General features: G+C 37.7%; 2 protein-coding genes across 3 annotated transcripts in view; one reads left to right on the top strand and one right to left on the bottom strand.

The window, feature by feature from the left end:
* Window positions 1–3,563, bottom strand: part of ripk3 (receptor-interacting serine-threonine kinase 3) — a 30,082-nt gene extending 26,519 nt beyond the window's left edge. Inside the window, exons 1-3 of one of the 2 annotated variants that reach the window (XM_079603220.1) lie at window positions 3,536–3,563; window positions 2,456–2,847; window positions 1,219–1,543 (exon numbers count right to left, since the gene is read on the bottom strand). In XM_079603220.1, the coding sequence (XP_079459346.1) occupies window positions 1,219–1,543; window positions 2,456–2,616 (486 nt within the window). In that variant the 5' untranslated portion in view covers window positions 2,617–2,847; window positions 3,536–3,563. Of the gene's footprint in view, window positions 1–1,218; window positions 1,544–2,455; window positions 2,848–2,887; window positions 3,375–3,535 lie in introns of those variants that run through there. The other variant, XM_079603219.1, reaches the window with a different exon arrangement.
* On the top strand, window positions 3,550–16,232 carry khnyn (KH and NYN domain containing). The gene is made up of 9 exons (XM_079603207.1): window positions 3,550–4,028; window positions 4,815–5,037; window positions 6,048–6,182; window positions 8,645–10,095; window positions 10,789–10,919; window positions 12,232–12,328; window positions 13,174–13,281; window positions 14,004–14,108; window positions 14,965–16,232. The coding sequence occupies exons 2-9, from the start codon at window positions 4,822–4,824 to the stop codon at window positions 15,269–15,271; spliced, it is 2,550 nt and encodes an 849-aa protein (XP_079459333.1). The 5' UTR covers window positions 3,550–4,028; window positions 4,815–4,821; the 3' UTR covers window positions 15,272–16,232.
* The last annotated feature ends 806 nt before the right edge of the window (window positions 16,233–17,038 follow it).

Genomic DNA, 17,038 nt, shown 5'->3' with positions numbered 1-17,038 from the left:
GTTCAACACTCGTGTTGATATAAATACATTTTGACAATGACCTTGATCAAATTTGTTCAGTCATAAGTTTGACTTTTTATCTTTATTTCGATGTCATACTTTCAAACGAATTTCAACGAATTTAAAACTAATTATGTCATTTCAACTTTTTATCTCATAGTTTTGACTTTTTATCTCATAATTATGACTTTTCCCCCTTATTATTTTGATGTCATAATTTTGTTTTTGTCATTTCGACTTTTTTTCTCATAATTATGACTTTTTTCCCTCGTTATTTTGATGTCATATTTTCGTTTTTATGTCATTTCGACTTTTAATCTCATAATTATGACTTTTCATCTCATTATTTTGATGTCATAATTTCGTTTTTATGTCATTTCGACTTTTAATCTCATAATTATGACTTTTTTTCCCTCGTTATTTTGATGTCATAATTTCGTTTTATGTCATTTCGCTTTTAATCTCATAATTATGACTTTTAATCTCATTATTTTGATGTCATAATTTCGTTTTTATGTCATTTCGACTTTTAATCTCATAATTATGATTTTTAATCTCATTATTTTGATGTCATAATTTCGTTTTTATTTCATTTCGACTTTTAATCTCATAATTATGACTTTTTTTCCCTCGTTATTTTGATGTCATAATTTCGTTTTTATGTCATTTCGACTTTTAATCTCATAATTATGACTTCATCTCATTATTTTGATGTCATAATTTCGTTTTTATGTCATTTCGACTTTTTCTCTCATAATTATGACTTTTTTCCCTCGTTATTTTGATGTCATAATTTCGTTTTTATGTCATTTTGACTTTTAATCTCATAATTATGACTTTTTTTCCCTCGTTATTTTGATGTCATAATTTCGTTTTTATGTCATTTCGACTTTTAATCTCATAATTATGACTTTTCCCTTGTTATTTTGATGTCGTAATTTCGTTTTTATGTCATTTCGACTTTTAATCTCATAATTATGACTTTTTTCCCACATTATTTTGATGTCATCATTTCGTTTTTATGTCATTTCGACTTTTAATCTCATAATTATGACTTTTCATCTCATAGTTTTGAGTTTTTATCTCATATTTTTGACTTTTTATCTCATATTTTTTTACTTTTTTTGTCAAAAATGTAGTTTGACATCAATAGCGATATATGAATATATGTATTTGTAAGATAGCAACGTGTCCCCAGTGCATCAGAGGTGGACTGGCCTTGGCGTCGAGGCTGTGGTTGAGGAGCACGTTGCTGGGCTTCAGGTCGAGGTGCAGCAGTGGAGGACTCAGGTGGTGGAGGAAGTTCATGCCCAGGCCGATCTGATGAGCCATGCGGAAGCCCAGGGCCCACGGCGGCGGCCCGGCCAGCGTCTGCAGGAGCCCGGACACCGAGCCCTTGGCCATGAACTCCATCACCAGGCCGGACTGCAGCGGGAGCCGGGCCTCCCCCAGACGGCCCTGGTACAGGCCGAAGATGCGCATCACGTTAGGGTTCCCTCCCTGGAACATCAGATCTGCTTCTCGCTGGATGGAGGACGTGGACCTGCAAGAGTCAGAGAATGCACTATTCATCTTTACAATAATAAACATGTTTAATGTGCATTTTCATAGAGCACTAAATACATATTTTTTTACTTTTATCTCATAATTATGACTTCATAAGTCATAATTTCATCTTTATCTCATTTCGAGATATCTCACTTTTTAGTGATATCTTCACTTATTCATAATTATGAGTAAGAATGTCATAAGACACTTTATCTCATAATTTTAACTTTTAAATATCATAATTTCAACGTTTTATGTCATAATTGACTTTTTAAGCCAAAATGTGTTTTTTTTGCCATCAATACCGATATTATGATTATATACTTTTCAAAGATGGTGTGGCTAAACATGATTATAGTGCATTTTCATAGAGCGGAAATAAATGTGCTTGATACAATTTGTTCAGTCATAAACTTGACTTTTTATCTCATAATTATTACTTCACATGTCATAATTTCATATTTATCTCATAATTATGACTTGGTATGTAACACTTTATCTCATAATTTTGACTATTTATCTCATAATTTCGACTTTTAAATAACATAATTTCAGCGCTTAATGTCATAAGTTACTTTAAGATAAAACATTTGTTCTGCATCAATACCGATATATTAGTATATTTATCCAAACATGTTTATTCAGAATAATCTGACAAATAAATGAGTTGCCATTTTAGAATACAAAACACACAATCTTTACAATAATAGCACAGTTATCCTGCTATTACCATGTAACAGTCTTTATAAATGTAAATACGGTAATGCAAATGGTAACCAGGATCAAGTCTCTGCCAAGAACTGTGGTCAGCTGACCAGTAGCGGAAGTTGCTCCATAGGGGGCAAGTTGTCACAGGGGAAACCCTGACTGGAAAAGCAGTGGAAATCAGATGTAGGATCTACTTTACCCGTCTTTATAAAGCAGCAGCTTTATCGCCACATCGATGACCCATCCCGTGTGTTTGGCCCGGTAAATCTGACCGAATCCCCCGCAACCGATCTTCACAAAACCCTGCAGACTGTCGTCACTGACCACTTCCGGTCTCAGGCAGAACTGACCGGCGTCCATCGATAATCGATACAGTTAAACAGTCTTAAAGCTTCAACATGTCACGATAGGTTTGAGACCAGCATTGTTCTCCAAGTTCCCTGTTAAATGGCGAGGCACGCTTCCACATCGTGAAGTTAATTGTTTCACTTCCTCATCACACACACACACACACACACACACACACACACACACACACACACACACACACACACAAAACACACGCGCACGCGCGCTAAAGACTGACGTCACCTCACCTGTGCTCTGACCTACGGAAGCACGTGACCGCCACCTGAGAGGAAAAACAATAACAAATCATGACCAAAAAATCATACACATAAAAAGTAGACATTTTAAGGTAAGTAATTATTGTGATATAAAAAGTTGAAATTATGACATATTGAGTCATAGGCCTGCTAAGTCAAAATTAGGAGATAAAAAGTCCAAAGTCAACTGGGATAAAAAGTCATAATTTCGAAATTGTAAGTCTTAATTATTACTCTTTAAGTCATAATCTCGACTTTTTATGTCATAGTTGCGATTTTTTCTTATGAAGGGTTTCCATACATTTCTTTATGTTACAGTAGGCAGTAAAAAAAAAACGTAACTTAATTTACTTTTGAAATAATGGGGGCATTTTTGCCTTGTTTTAACCTTTGTTTTTAATGCTGTGTGGTCTTCCTAAAATCTGGTGTATTTACTCGTTCCTCAATACATTTATTTATTATTAAAATTATCAACAACAACAAAAAAAGGATCACGTTTTTGATAAAGAACTCAAAAAGGAAATGTAAATAAAAATAAAATTAAAAAACGACACAACAGAAATATTAAAGCCCATATATTGAGCTAAACACAGCTTTAGTTAAATTTGGTTGATGATGGACGTGTTTATAGACTGTAAAAAGGTTTATACCATAGACTGTAAAAAGGTTTATACCTGTCACTGCCGTTGACTTACCGGAAGTGGGTTTACGTCACTGGAAATTCCCACAAGATGGTCTGTGTCTGAAAGAAGACATAATAAAGTCTGCGAGGAGATGTAGTTCGTGTGTTTTTCACTCGTATTCATATTCGACGTTATATGGGCTGTTTTGACATCGTTTCAGTTCAACAGTCGTGTGTTGATGCCAGTAGATATACGTGACTAAACAAACGCAGTTTCTAGACGCGCGTCCTTTGCGTCAGTTACGGTAGAGTCTCATCGCAAACTTTCCCTTTAGTTTCATTTCGACAACAATCATCATGACCAGTCCTGAATGTGGACGAACGAGTCTCCCTGAAGCTCTGGCTGATCCCTGAGACGAAACGAGGCGTTTATTACTGAGAAGGACTCGATCTAGATTGAATCTGGAGTGTGTTTATGATTCAGATCGCGAGCGCTTCACAAACACGACGAGAAAAGACGCAGTTTAATGTTATAAGCGATTATGGTAAGAACACGCTCTCCTTCAGTCCTACATATCTTACACACAAACCTGCCCTTTATATTCTTGTGTTTTTGTTTGTCAAGGCTGTCTCTGCTTTAGTCTAAAGACTCGTTTTCAGTCGTTATTCGCGTATGGAACAATATTGTGCAACCAGTTGAACTTTAATCGGTCGGCCGATGTTTGAATAGTATCGGACGAATATTAATGACTAGTATTATTTTTAATTTCACCTCAATATCATAATGTGAGCGATTTAAGGTTAACTGATCTAATTTAGTATCTCTGGAAAATAGTTATTTATGACGTTATTATGTTGGATGTCAACGCGTTGTTAATGAGGATTGTGGACATTCATGTTTTTAGATTTGTAGATTTAGATTTTACTCAATGTAGGCCTATAGTTTTTGTTTTGAGTTGAAAATATAAAAGTAGACATTGGTGTTAAGTGTTGTGACAGATTAATCTAAAAGGTACATTTATTCTGAGACTTATAAACAGGCATATCATATCAATATTTACATGTTTTATTTGAAGGCCCCGGCTACCTACTTATTGTAAATTAGCTGCCTATTTAGTTAGGCAAATTTGAGTGAAATTTGAATTCATAGTGGTGTATAATGACATATCTTGAATTAAAATATGTTAAATTAAATATGTAAATATATATGCCTATATAGAATAAATTTAGGCCTACCTTTCAGAAGAATCAAGCAGAACTTGATGTTCCCTGTGTTGTTCTGGTGTGTTCCTCATTGATGACCTCTGATGTGTTCCTCGTGTCTCCCTCAGTGAGTGTATGATGGCTCTCTCAGGCCCGGCTCTGGAGGAGTGTGTGGAGGATGAGTTCACCTGTGCAGGTGTGCTGAGGGGGGCTCTGCAGGCACTGAGGCCGTCGGTGGAGCGAGTGTTCGGGGTCACGCTGGTCATCGGAGCAGAAGAAGAAGAGTCGACTCAGAGCGGACTCATCTGGCTCCAGCTCCGCGGATCGGCACCAGATGTGGAGGCGGCAAAGGTGTCATCTATCTATCTATCTATCTATCTATCTATCTATCTATCTATCTATCTATCTATCTATCTATCTATCTATCATACATACATACATGTCAGTGTTGATTACAGCACTTTACCCTCATCTTTCCCTCGTGGGTCAAAATTATATGAAGCTCTGAAATTATACTTAATTTAGCTTATTTAATTTAGATCATATTTTTTCACATTTGTTATGATATTTTTAGTTATTTTATATTTTATTTACCTTTAAATTACTAGATTTGATCAATAAGTAATACATAAATAGTCATTTAAGCATATTCCTCATTCTTTCAACTTAAATTCAAAATATACTCATGCATAACCCTTTTATACCCTCTAAATATCTTACATTGGGAGTCTATGCCGACCTCTTGTGAAAAAATAAGAATATAACATGATATTTCATAATTCTAGATGGCTTTATAGCTCTATAATGGAGCAAATGAGCTGTTCCGCTGGGTCCTAAAGTCATTTCACCTCACTGTGCATTCAGATACATGTTATAAAATATTTTTTGGGGAAAGTTTTAGCATTTTTAGGTTTTTCCCATGTGTGCTGAACCATTCCTCGCATTCCATTCATTCCTAAGGGGCTCAAATTGAGGGAAGAATTTGTTATGGTTTTAAATTTCAACCATAAAACTCCTCGAATCCATTCATTGTGTGTGTGTGTGTGTGTGTGTGTGTGTGTGTGTGTGTGTGTGTATTCGTGGTTCAAGTGCGACAAAAGTCCTGGGGTCTTGGACCCCTCCGATGAACACTAAATTTTTAAATCTCAAAAATATTAACGGGTCAAAATGACCCGAGAGAAGGATGAAGGTTTTAACTGGCGTCGATCTACAGTCAGAACTTACTAACTTGAGGCCTCAATGTGAGATCAGATCAGAGCCTATCATTGACCCTACTGTAAAGCATCACCATGTGTTCTATTATTATATATTATTCTATATAATTGCTGATTTACTTGCCGTGTGTGTTATGCGACTCCTAGAGTTTCGTGAAAGGTGTGGTCAATCAGGAAACCCAACAAGAGTTCCAGTTTCCCGAAGTGCTTCACTGTGTGTTCTGCGGAGCCAAAGGGCTGTTCATGGACTGCCTGACTAAAAATACCTCTGCGCATATAGTGGTAAGTGAACAGATCATGTACTCCAATGCGTTATTGTGTGCTTCGTTATCAGTATTTTGTCTTACTGTCCCGAGAAATATTGAATCATCCTTGAAACGAGATAAAGTTACCTGGAGAAACTAAATAAAAATGCATAACTTGCGAGATGAAGGTTAACTGCGAAACAAAATAAAACTGCATGACTTGAATATACTGAACGGTATCTTGAAAAAAAAACATGAGAGTGGCATTTTATTTTAATTGTGGTCAAGGAAAAGTGTGCTTTCTGTAATCTGTTCTGTTTGTCTGCTCGGTTATGGTTCGTGTTCGGGTTAGGAGAATAAGTTGACTTGTAGTTGCCAAGTTGCTTATATTAAGCAGACAGTCTACTAATACTCTAGTTAGTTGACATGTAGCTGCAAAGTTACTTATAGTTAGTAGACATGTAGCTGCAAAGTTACTTATAGTTAGTAGAATATAGAGTATAATAAGTGGACTATCAAAATAAAGTATTAGTATTAATGGATCATGTGTTGCCGAAAAAGATCCGTCTTCAGCCGTCTCTTGTAGAGTTTTCCTGGTTACAGATTCCCAAAACTGCTCTGCCACTCTCCCTTATTTACCAGAACAAAAGGCTTTTGTTAGAGTTGTTTGGGGTCTATTCCTGTACCCCAGGGGGTAACACCTTGTTTTAGGGGAGAATGATCAGATATCTTGAAGAGACACCACCCAAAAAGGAGAACAGAATTCTCTTAAGTGTTCAATCTTTCTCATAATACCAATGACTGCAATGAAACCAATCGCACTGAGACATTTAAAATGATACCAAACATGAAAAGGGAAAAACAATAGATTCACAGATGCATCATATGTGGTATATAGACAATCTCAGTGAACTTTTGGTGACTTGAATCAGGGGGAGAGGAAGGGAGGAGGGAGAGGGGGTGCACAGATAAGGAGGGAGACGAGTTTGTAAAAGACAATGTTCTGTTCTCTTTCTTTGAGGTCTTCTCTCCAGGGCTTTTGCTTTATTGCAGGGTGCGTTTTATCTCAGCTTTTGTCTTAGAGGTTTTAGTGTCCCCTAAATATATAGGTAACAAGAGAACTGTTACCTGAGAAACAAAAGAAAGAAAAAAAAAATGCTAGATAAATATTGAAAAATAAAAATAAATTAGGGATGCATGATATATCGGCCACCATATCGGTTTCAGCCGATATATGTTAATTTTTAATGCTATCGGCTACCGAAATATCAAAGCCGATAAATAATGTATTATTTCCTTCAGCTGAGACACTTCAGATGCACACTGTTCACCATGATGGTTTTGAATTGCTTGAAATATGATTGAAATCAATTTGAAAAGGAAAATATATTTAATTAGGCTAGTGCAAGTCTGTCATATCGGCAAGATAAAATTATAATGAGAACATTATAATTGTGTGTTTGGGATGTGGCTTTTAATGGTGAGACTTTTTTTGTAATTAGGCTCTCAAAAGTTATATAAAAATGTGGATTTAGATTTATCAGCCAATATATCAGTTATCGGCTTTCAAATGTAAAGAATTATCGGTTATCGGCTTTCAAATATAAAGATTATCGGTTATCGGCTTTCAAAATATAAAGATTATCAGTTATCGTCTTTCAAATATAAAGAATTATCGGTTATTGTCTTTCAAATATAAATAATTATTGCTTATCGGCTTTCAAATATAAAGAATTATCGGTTATCGGCGTTCAAATATAAAGATTATCAGTTATCGTCTTTCAAATATAAAGAATTATTGGTTATCTGCTTTCAAATATAAAGAATTATCGGTTATCGGCTTTCAAATATAAAGAATTATTGGTTATCTGCTTTCAAATATAAAGATTACCGGTTATCGGCTTTCAAATATAAAGATTATCAGTTATCGTCTTTCAAATATAAAGAGTTATCGGTTATCGGCTTTCAAATATAAAGAATTATCGGTTATCTGCTTTCAAATATAAAGAATTATTGGTTATCGGCTTTCAAATATAAAGATTATCGGTTATTGGCTTTCAAATGTAAAGATTATCGGTTATCGGCTTTCAAATATAAAGATTATCGGTTATCGGCTTTCAAATATAAAGATTATCGGTTATCGGCTTTCAAATATAAAGATTATCGGTTATCGGCTTTCAAATATAAAGATTATCAGTTATCGGCTTTCAAATATAAAGATTATCGGTTATCGGCTTTCAAATATAAAGAATTAAATCGGTTATCGTTGTATCCCTAATAAAAATGTTTACAGAACAAATGAATAACATGCAAGATGAAGGTTATCTGAAAGGTTGCAAAATTAAATGCATGAAATGCAAGATAAAGATTACCTGAGACACAAAATTAAAATGCCGTGACTATGCTCTTGAATTGCTTACTGTCCCATAGTAAATCCTGTTGTGTAGTTATAATGATCCCGGTTCTGTTTGTTAAACCTGTCTCTAAACCCTCCTGCAGCTGGGATCCCAAGGCTTTCTCCTCATAACCGGACTGGCAGAACCTGTGGTGAAAGCCTACTCCTTTATCACAGACCTGGTGGAGAAATACAGGAGCAGCCAGGGACGGCGTGCCGAGACCGGGATCGGGATAGCGGGAGAATCCCTGGAGTCGCGTCGGGCCTTCAAGTCCCTGGTTGAGAATCTGGAGGACCGGCACACCCTCGACCTGCTGGTGTTACCGGTGATGGTGAAGGAGGCTCTGCTGGACCTGGTGAAGCAGTCCGGATTGGACTCGTATGCAAAGCGGCACCAGGAAGGTCTAATCCCATTGGAAGCCAATGGATCATTAGCGGTGCAGAGGAGCGTTTATGATCATAAAGCAGAAAACTCACAATCCCAGCATCCGCAATCTGCTTATGACAGGATTAACGGCACGGATGATTTCAGAAATGAATCCCACAGTCCGTTTCCCCAAGGCTTTACCCTCGACTCACCTGAGTCTCCAGAACCAGAACCTGAAGCCGAGACTCCTGCCGTTCCGTCGACCGCGAGAAACAAAGAGGAGTTCCAGCACCTTCTCAAGTTCTTCAGCGCCATGGGATTCACCGAAGAGGTTGTGCGCGACGTTCTGGCCCGAACCGGGCCTAAAGAAGCCTCGCAGCTTCTGGACTTGATTCAACAGGAGCACGACAAAACTAACCAGCGGAAGATTAAAGACAATGTGGTTGGCGAAAGGCACGAGGCCATTGAAGTAGGAGAGGAGACTGCTAAAGAGGAAGACTTCGTCTTGGGGGTGTTGAAGAAGGCGGCGGCCACTTGTGGATACACTGAGGACAGAGTAATGGAAGTGTATGGCAATCTCCCCGAGCTCAAGCCACACGAGCTGCTCATGCAACTGCAGAAACAAGAGTGCGCCGAACACGCGATTGGGACGAGAAATGGTGGAAAGCGAGCTGATTGGACGATTGAGAGGAATCCAGTGGCAGATTTTGAAAAAGTCGATTCTGGGAGCGCAAACGGAGCGGCAAAGCTAGTCGTGTCCAAACCGCTAAGCGTTCCCTCGGTGAGAGGCCCGCCTCAGACTACATATGCCTTTGAAACCATGAACCCCGACCCACAGCCAGGGAATCTGCCGGCACAATCACCTCCACGGAGGACCAAACCAAACATTGATCCCGGTTTCCCAAATCTCTCCAATCTCGTCATCGCGCCCAGACCAAGAGCGCCGGAGGTGTCTGTGGTCACGGGACCTCTCGTCATCGCGCCCAGGCCGAGAGCGCCGGAGGTGTCTGTGGTCACGGGACCTCTCGTCATCGCGCCCAGGCCGAGAGCGCCGGAGGTGTCTGTGGTCACGGGACCTCAGCGGTTCCTCGAGAGCCTGAAGACGCCATTCACACTGCAGCTGTCGGACGAGCCTGGCGACCCCATGCTGCGTCAGGTCATCATCGACGGCAGCAATGTTGCAATGAGGTAGGCTTCGATAGTACAATAGTCTATTTAAAAAAAATACTAATAATAATTTAGTTCAGTTAGAGAACTGAACGTTGTCTGCTTAATAAATCTGCTTAAAGAGAGTCGCCGAACAGATCAGCAACAGGAGACAGATTTAATTTATCATTGTACATTGTAATTTGTCATTTTACTGTTTTGTTGTTGTGTTTTTCAATAAGAATAATAGGCCAATGAACTCACCATTCAAGCAATCCGCCCCCGAATTAGCACAAATTTGAAAGCGAAACTAAAATGCACACGGCCAAAAAACTGACATAAAATAAAATGCATTTATCTAGTTAGGTTAGAAAATTATTCAAATCTAATTGGATGTATGCATTATATTTTATGTTAAATTCTTACATTTAAGCAATTATTATGAAGTCAGTCCGCACAAAAACACAACAAATATCATTTTCAAGGAAAAACATGTTTAAATATGTCATTTTGGTGATCAAAGATGAGTTTTAAGGGATAAAATGATTGACTACAGGGGGACTTGCATGTTGATGTATTCGCACTGGAAATACAGAGGATGAACAGTGCTTTTGCAGTGACGAGAAGACATGATGACATTACTGACGAGATAATTCTGAGCAGCTGATGATGTGTTTAGGGAGTGAATGTTTCAGTGTTTACGAAACTGTGATCATGTGATCTGATCCTCCTCAGTCACGGGCTGGGGGTGTTCTTCTCCTGTCGAGGCATCGCTCTGGCCGTTCAGCACTTCTGGACAAGAGGACATCGGAAAATCACCGTGTTCATCCCTCAGTGGAGGCAGAAGAATAACTCCAAGAACAAAGGTGATGTCAAAGTTCTGTCGTTATCAGCAGTTCAACGAGTCGTGTTTCCCGAAACCATCGAACAGCATCGCAGAGTTGTGTGTGTGAGCGACAGATCTCGACCTGTGGTTAGAAGAAGAGTTTCATGTTTGCATGTGGACTCAATAAATCCTAAGCAATCTGACATTCAGTGCAATCTATATCTTTATTTAGAAAACATACAAATGTAATTTACGTCTTTTAGTTTGTCAAGAGATGTAAAGTGTAGTGTTTGAAGAGTGCGCATGTGTGAACGAGCTCTAGTGCGTGAGAACGAGTCTATGATCGAATCTGGAAGTAAACCAAAATAACTGAGAAAAATGAGAAATAGTCCTCAGATGCCTCAATCAGATTCATTAACAGTAGTTATTACTCGTGCGTGACGTCATTAACCAGCGTGGTTGAACGAGCACTGCGACGATACGGTTTCAGGGAAACAGTCGTGACTATAGTTGATTTCTTCAACGATGTATGTACTGTGATAGTGAAGCAGTGAGTTACAGCGCTGTATGGGACACATATTGTTCCTCTACGCCTTTATCCTAATAGTTGTGGTGTGGACTTCCTTGTTTTCAAAGAGTTAGAATGATCAGTAAAACATTATAAAGTCATTAATGGTTGGAGAAACTAAGCTCTTGAATCCGTTGAATCAAATGATTCGAAGCGCTCGAAACGCAGGTCACGCAGGCAAACTCAGCCCAAACATGCAAACTAGCCAATTGAAGATGTTATCAGGAAAGTGTCATTTATTAAACGTGACCCTGGAGCACAAACCCAGTCTGGAGCCGCACGGGTATATCTGTGGCAATAGCCAACTATACATTGTATGGGTCAAAATTATCCATTTTTCTTTTATGCCAAAAATCATGAGGATATTAAGATCATGTTCCATGAAGATATTTAGTAAATGTCCTCCCGTAAATATATAAAACATGTATTTGTGTGAGTGAATGCAGCACAATCGTGAACATAAATGCACAACTTTAAAGGAGATTTTCTCAATGTTTAAATTTTTTTGCTCCTCAGATTCCAGATTTTCAATAGTTGTGTCTCGACCAAATATTGTCCTATCCTAACACACCACACATCAATGGAGAGATTATTTATCCAGCTTTCATGTGATGTATAAATCTCAATTAAATAAATTGACCCATGTGACTGGTTTTGTGGTCCAGGGTCACAAATGTGATCTGCTATTTAATATGCAGATCCTGTAAACTCAGTGAGTTATTAAGCAGTCCTGGACAAACTAGGTCAATCTTGTATTATGTTGTGTGCTCTGTGTGTCCTGTAGAAAAGCATTACCTGACTGAACTGCATGATCTGGGCTTCGTCTCATACACTCCCTCCAGAGAGGTCGAGGGCAAGAGGATCAACTCCTACGACGACCGGTAACTCACCAGTTCATCATCCAGACCAACACAAGCGTGTTCCAGAGGTTTATTCACCCATAAATCACCATTCTCTCTTCTAGAAACATGGAGGAAGATATTTATTATCTGACAATTTAGTTGATGTTCAGTTTTATCATCAGAATTAAAAATGTTGTGTTTTTCTTGTCATGATTTCCATAATTTAAGACGACTCATTCTAAATGTTAAATATGTATTTTAATTGCATATAAAATATCCATGCATTTGCATAACACAGTTTTAACATAACAAACTAATAAACGTAATGTCAGTCAAAATCATGGCAAAGTTTTATTAATTATCTGATTTTATTTTATTTAAATAATCATATTTTAAAATATGCTTACAATCCATTGTAAAAACAATTATATTTTTTAGGAATATGGTTAAAATATGACTAGCTGTTAAACAAGCAATATTCAGTCAGTTAAAATGTATGAGATTGAAGTGAACTGGATTTATTGATGAAAAATGTATAAACCTGGTTATTGTATATTTAAAACGTTCAGTTTATTAGTACTAGTACAGAAATATGACCTGCACATAAATGTATATAAAAAAAATCATGTATGACTGACAAGTTTTTTATTTTATTATATTATATTAATTTTCACACTGTTTATTGTTTTTAACTGAATTTAATGCCATGAAATCTGATCAGTTTCAATTATGTCCGACTGACAAATATGCATCGCATTAAGTAATTCAAACAGAAGGACATTTTATATGCAATTCAAGCACATGAATCTCAAATGTGTGCCTGAGTGTATGTTCTGAGTGGCAGCCGTGAGGATTTCTCCAGATAACGAGTGATTGCTCTTCAGATTCATGCTGGATCTGGCGCAGAAGACGAACGGAGTGATTGTGACGAACGACAACCTGAGGGATCTAGTGGACGAGTCGCCCGCGTGGAGAGACATCATAAAGAAGAGGTAACATCAGATCCAACGGCTCAGTGTTTCCCTGGCAGAACTAATGTGTGAAGCGTGGTATTTCAGACTGAAGTATATTTCTGTTGCCTTCCTTTTGAAACGGTCACATTTAAAGAGTTAAAATCCTGAATTACCAATGGCTTAAAGTGCCCCTGTTATGCTACTATTAAGACTCCTGTTTATGAGTCTCTTACAACAGGTTCACATTCTTCCAAGGTCAAAAACACTCATGATATCCATATATATATCTATATTCACAGTGTCTGAAACGCTTCATTCAAAGATTCAGTCTCTCTAAGCTCCGCCTCTCTGAGATCTACTCTGCTGTGATTGGTCAGAAAGCAAACGCTCATTATCATATCTGAATCTCAGTTCTTTTCTCACAGTGTCTGAAACGCTTCGATAAAGATTCAGTCTCTCTAAGCTTCGCCTCTCTGAGATCTACTCTGCTGTGATTGGTCAGAAAGCAACGCTCATTATCATATCTGAATCTCAGCTCTTGATCACAGTGATATGAACAGTAACGATGGCGTGGGTTTTACCGTGTCAATCTCAGAGAACAACACGAACCAAACTCTCTCAGTCTCAGATACACTACAGTGTTTGAGGGCGGAGCTAAGAGACGCTGTTCAGCCAATCAGGAGACATTATGCTAATGACATCCACAGACAGCTGTCTTGCACACCGTTATTCTCATTAGTGATGAAGGGCTTGTGTGTCAGTTTGCTACAGTACGTGTTTGCTGCCGGAGATCTCTTCATGTTGCCTGATGATCCTCTGGGCCGAGGCGGACCGCACCTGAGAGACTTTCTGCACAAACACAACAGGTATGATCACTTCTACTGACCAATCACTGTGGTGTTTATGATGTACACGACTGTTCAAAACTGGGGGATCTGTGGGAGTATTAAGTGTGTCTGATAGAGTCTCTTCTGCTCACCAAAGCTGTGTTTATCAGATCAAGAATACAGTAAAACAGTGAGATATTATTATAAATGTAAATCATCTGTTCTCTATGTGAATATACAGTAAAGTGTAATTTATTCCTGTGATCAAAGCTGAATTTATCATCATTACTCCAGTCTTCAGTGTCACATGATCCTTCAGAAATCACTATAATATGATGATCAAGACACATTTATGATTATTATCAGTGTTGAACACAGTTCATATTTGTGTTGAAACTGTGATGAATTTAATTTTCCAGGATTATTTGATGAATAAAAAGCTCAAAAGAACAGCATTTATTTGAAAAATAATATTTTGTAACATTATAAATGTCTTTACTGTCACTTTTGATCAATTTAATGTGTCTTAAAAAAATACTGACTCAAACTTTTGAATAGTAGTGTGCATAATTTCTGTTTTTGACAGAATTTACAGTGCATTGTTTTTACACACATACTCAAATCATTATTATAACTGAATAATAACAACAGTAACCATTTATTTGTAGATCGCATTTTGAAATATGAAAGCAACGATAAACTTAATTTTCATTTCATGCTAGTGTTGTTGCATAGTTGTGTTTGATATGAAAACTGTAACGATGTATCTTCGATGTAACCTTGCGCTCACTTGAAGCTTGAATTTGAGGATATTGGACCTGGAAAGTCCTTAAGTTCTGAAGGTGGGGAACCCCGAGGACAGCAAACCCAATCTCTCTTGTTCATGTGTTCTCAGCGGTTCGCCTGTTCCTGGAAGCCACACGTTTGCAGGTTTCTCCTCCTCCACCTCTCCATCCCGCGCGCCCCGCGCTCACACCGAGCTCCTGCAGTACCGGGACCGGACCCCAGGGGGCAGAGGGCAGGGGTCAGGCAGAGGTCAGGAGGTCAGCGAGAGGTCAGTGGAGGAGACGCTGGCGCTCCAGCAGAGTTTACTGCCCATCTTCCCCGGTCAGGAGAGCGTGATCATCATGATCCTCCAGTGCCACCCGGCGCTGCGAGACCTGGACCGCATCACGCACCTCGTGCTGGAGCAGCAGGAGTAACATCATCTCGTCACGCCTTCCCAATCCTAATCAGATGTACATTCATGAAGTGAGGATGACCAACACACGTTTTTAAACTTGTGCTTTTAGGAGACGTTTTTAATTTGTGCAACACTTTACAATGAGGTTTTTAATAGTAACATGAGCTACGAAATTAACAATTCTTCTACAGCAATTATTAAACTTAGTTAAAGCTACAATATGTACGTTTTTTTTATTTAATTTTTTTATAGCTAGGGGGCGCTAACCTCTTACAATAACAAAGGCGTAGGTTGATGACGCATAACCGTAATTATGGAACTTGGCTTCATGCTGATGATCTAATAATGTTTCTGGATGAGTGAATACACTGATGTGTTATCAGTGAAAAAAATCTTACATATTGTAGCTTTAATGTTAATTTGAACATTATACAAATATTTTTTAATTTTTTTAACATCAGTTAATGCACTGAACAAACAATGAACAATTATATAAGATAAGATAAATGCTTTAGAAATATAACAAACAAATCCGTATTATAAAGTGTTACCACTATTTGAAATGTTGTCGATGACTATTTATTTTCACATGCTTCTTTCTTAAAGTAAGAATTAATGAAAAGGACCGAAATGCAAAAAAAAAAAAAAAAAAAAAAATCAGAGTTTATTTTTAAATGCGTTTTCTCTCAGGGACTGCGGGTGTAATTGAGCAATGCATGTTTACATTTCGTATTTTTATACTGATGTTCATTAACATGCACTGTCCCTATTAAATAATGAAATGCATAAAACGCGTTGTCAGAGAGTTTGTGTCTACATAGAACAGACCAACAGTATTCCCCCGGCTATTATATTTATTATTATTTTAATTGTTATGTGATATTATTGTGGTGCTTGTATGTTTAATTTTGCTGGACTCTGACTGTTAATGTTGTTTTACTGACTGCTAATATGTTATTAAAATCAAACTTTAAGTTGCATTGACAAGAAGTTGTTGGAGAAAAAAAAGTAATATTTTTCTGAGAACAATTAATATCTACACCTGTGTTTAATGTTAACTACTTTTTTTAACGGCCATCTCAAAGAACAATCAATCTATATTCCTGACACTTCTTATGCAAAAATGTGGATTATGAGTCTGCATAAAGGTATCATGATACTAGACATTAAAACGCAACATGGAAAATGATAATAAATTTAAATCCCATATAATAACTTTTTAAAGTCGCCCTGTAGACAATAATTGTATCCCCCATAAAACTCATCTTTGATCACCAAAATTACATATTTAAACGTTTTTCCTTTTTAAAGTCTTCATGCCTTAAAATAGTTTGAATGTAACTCTACACCCTTGCCTCATTTAGTATGCGCGGTTCTATGAATATGCAAATGAGCCCCGCCTCCACTCACTCACTCACTCACTCAGAGATCCACTGGTGGACGATCACACGTTGATCTGATTGGTCAAGGTAGTGTGTGACGTCAGAAACACCAGCGATTCGTGTTTTTGAGACTGTCTTTGGTTCACTGCAGTTTTAAGCAGAAAATACTCAGCAATGCTGTCGACTCATGAACTTACACATGTGTGTGTTAAAGCAGATTAAAAACACCACATACACACATAAACTACATTAAAAGTGATTTTAAACAGTAAATATCCATGGTCATGCTGTGTACACTAGAGGGCACTATATCCACACTTATTCTTTTACAAAGTGAAATGGTCAGTGAATGAGGCTCTTCAGATAGTGAAATTAGCCTTAAAACATTTAGATGTTGTGTCATT

Source organism: Phoxinus phoxinus (genome assembly GCF_949152265.1).
Source record: "Phoxinus phoxinus genome assembly, chromosome: 2".
NCBI classification, from domain to species: domain Eukaryota; kingdom Metazoa; phylum Chordata; class Actinopteri; order Cypriniformes; family Leuciscidae; genus Phoxinus; species Phoxinus phoxinus.
This window is presented reverse-complemented; position numbering and strand designations above follow the sequence as displayed.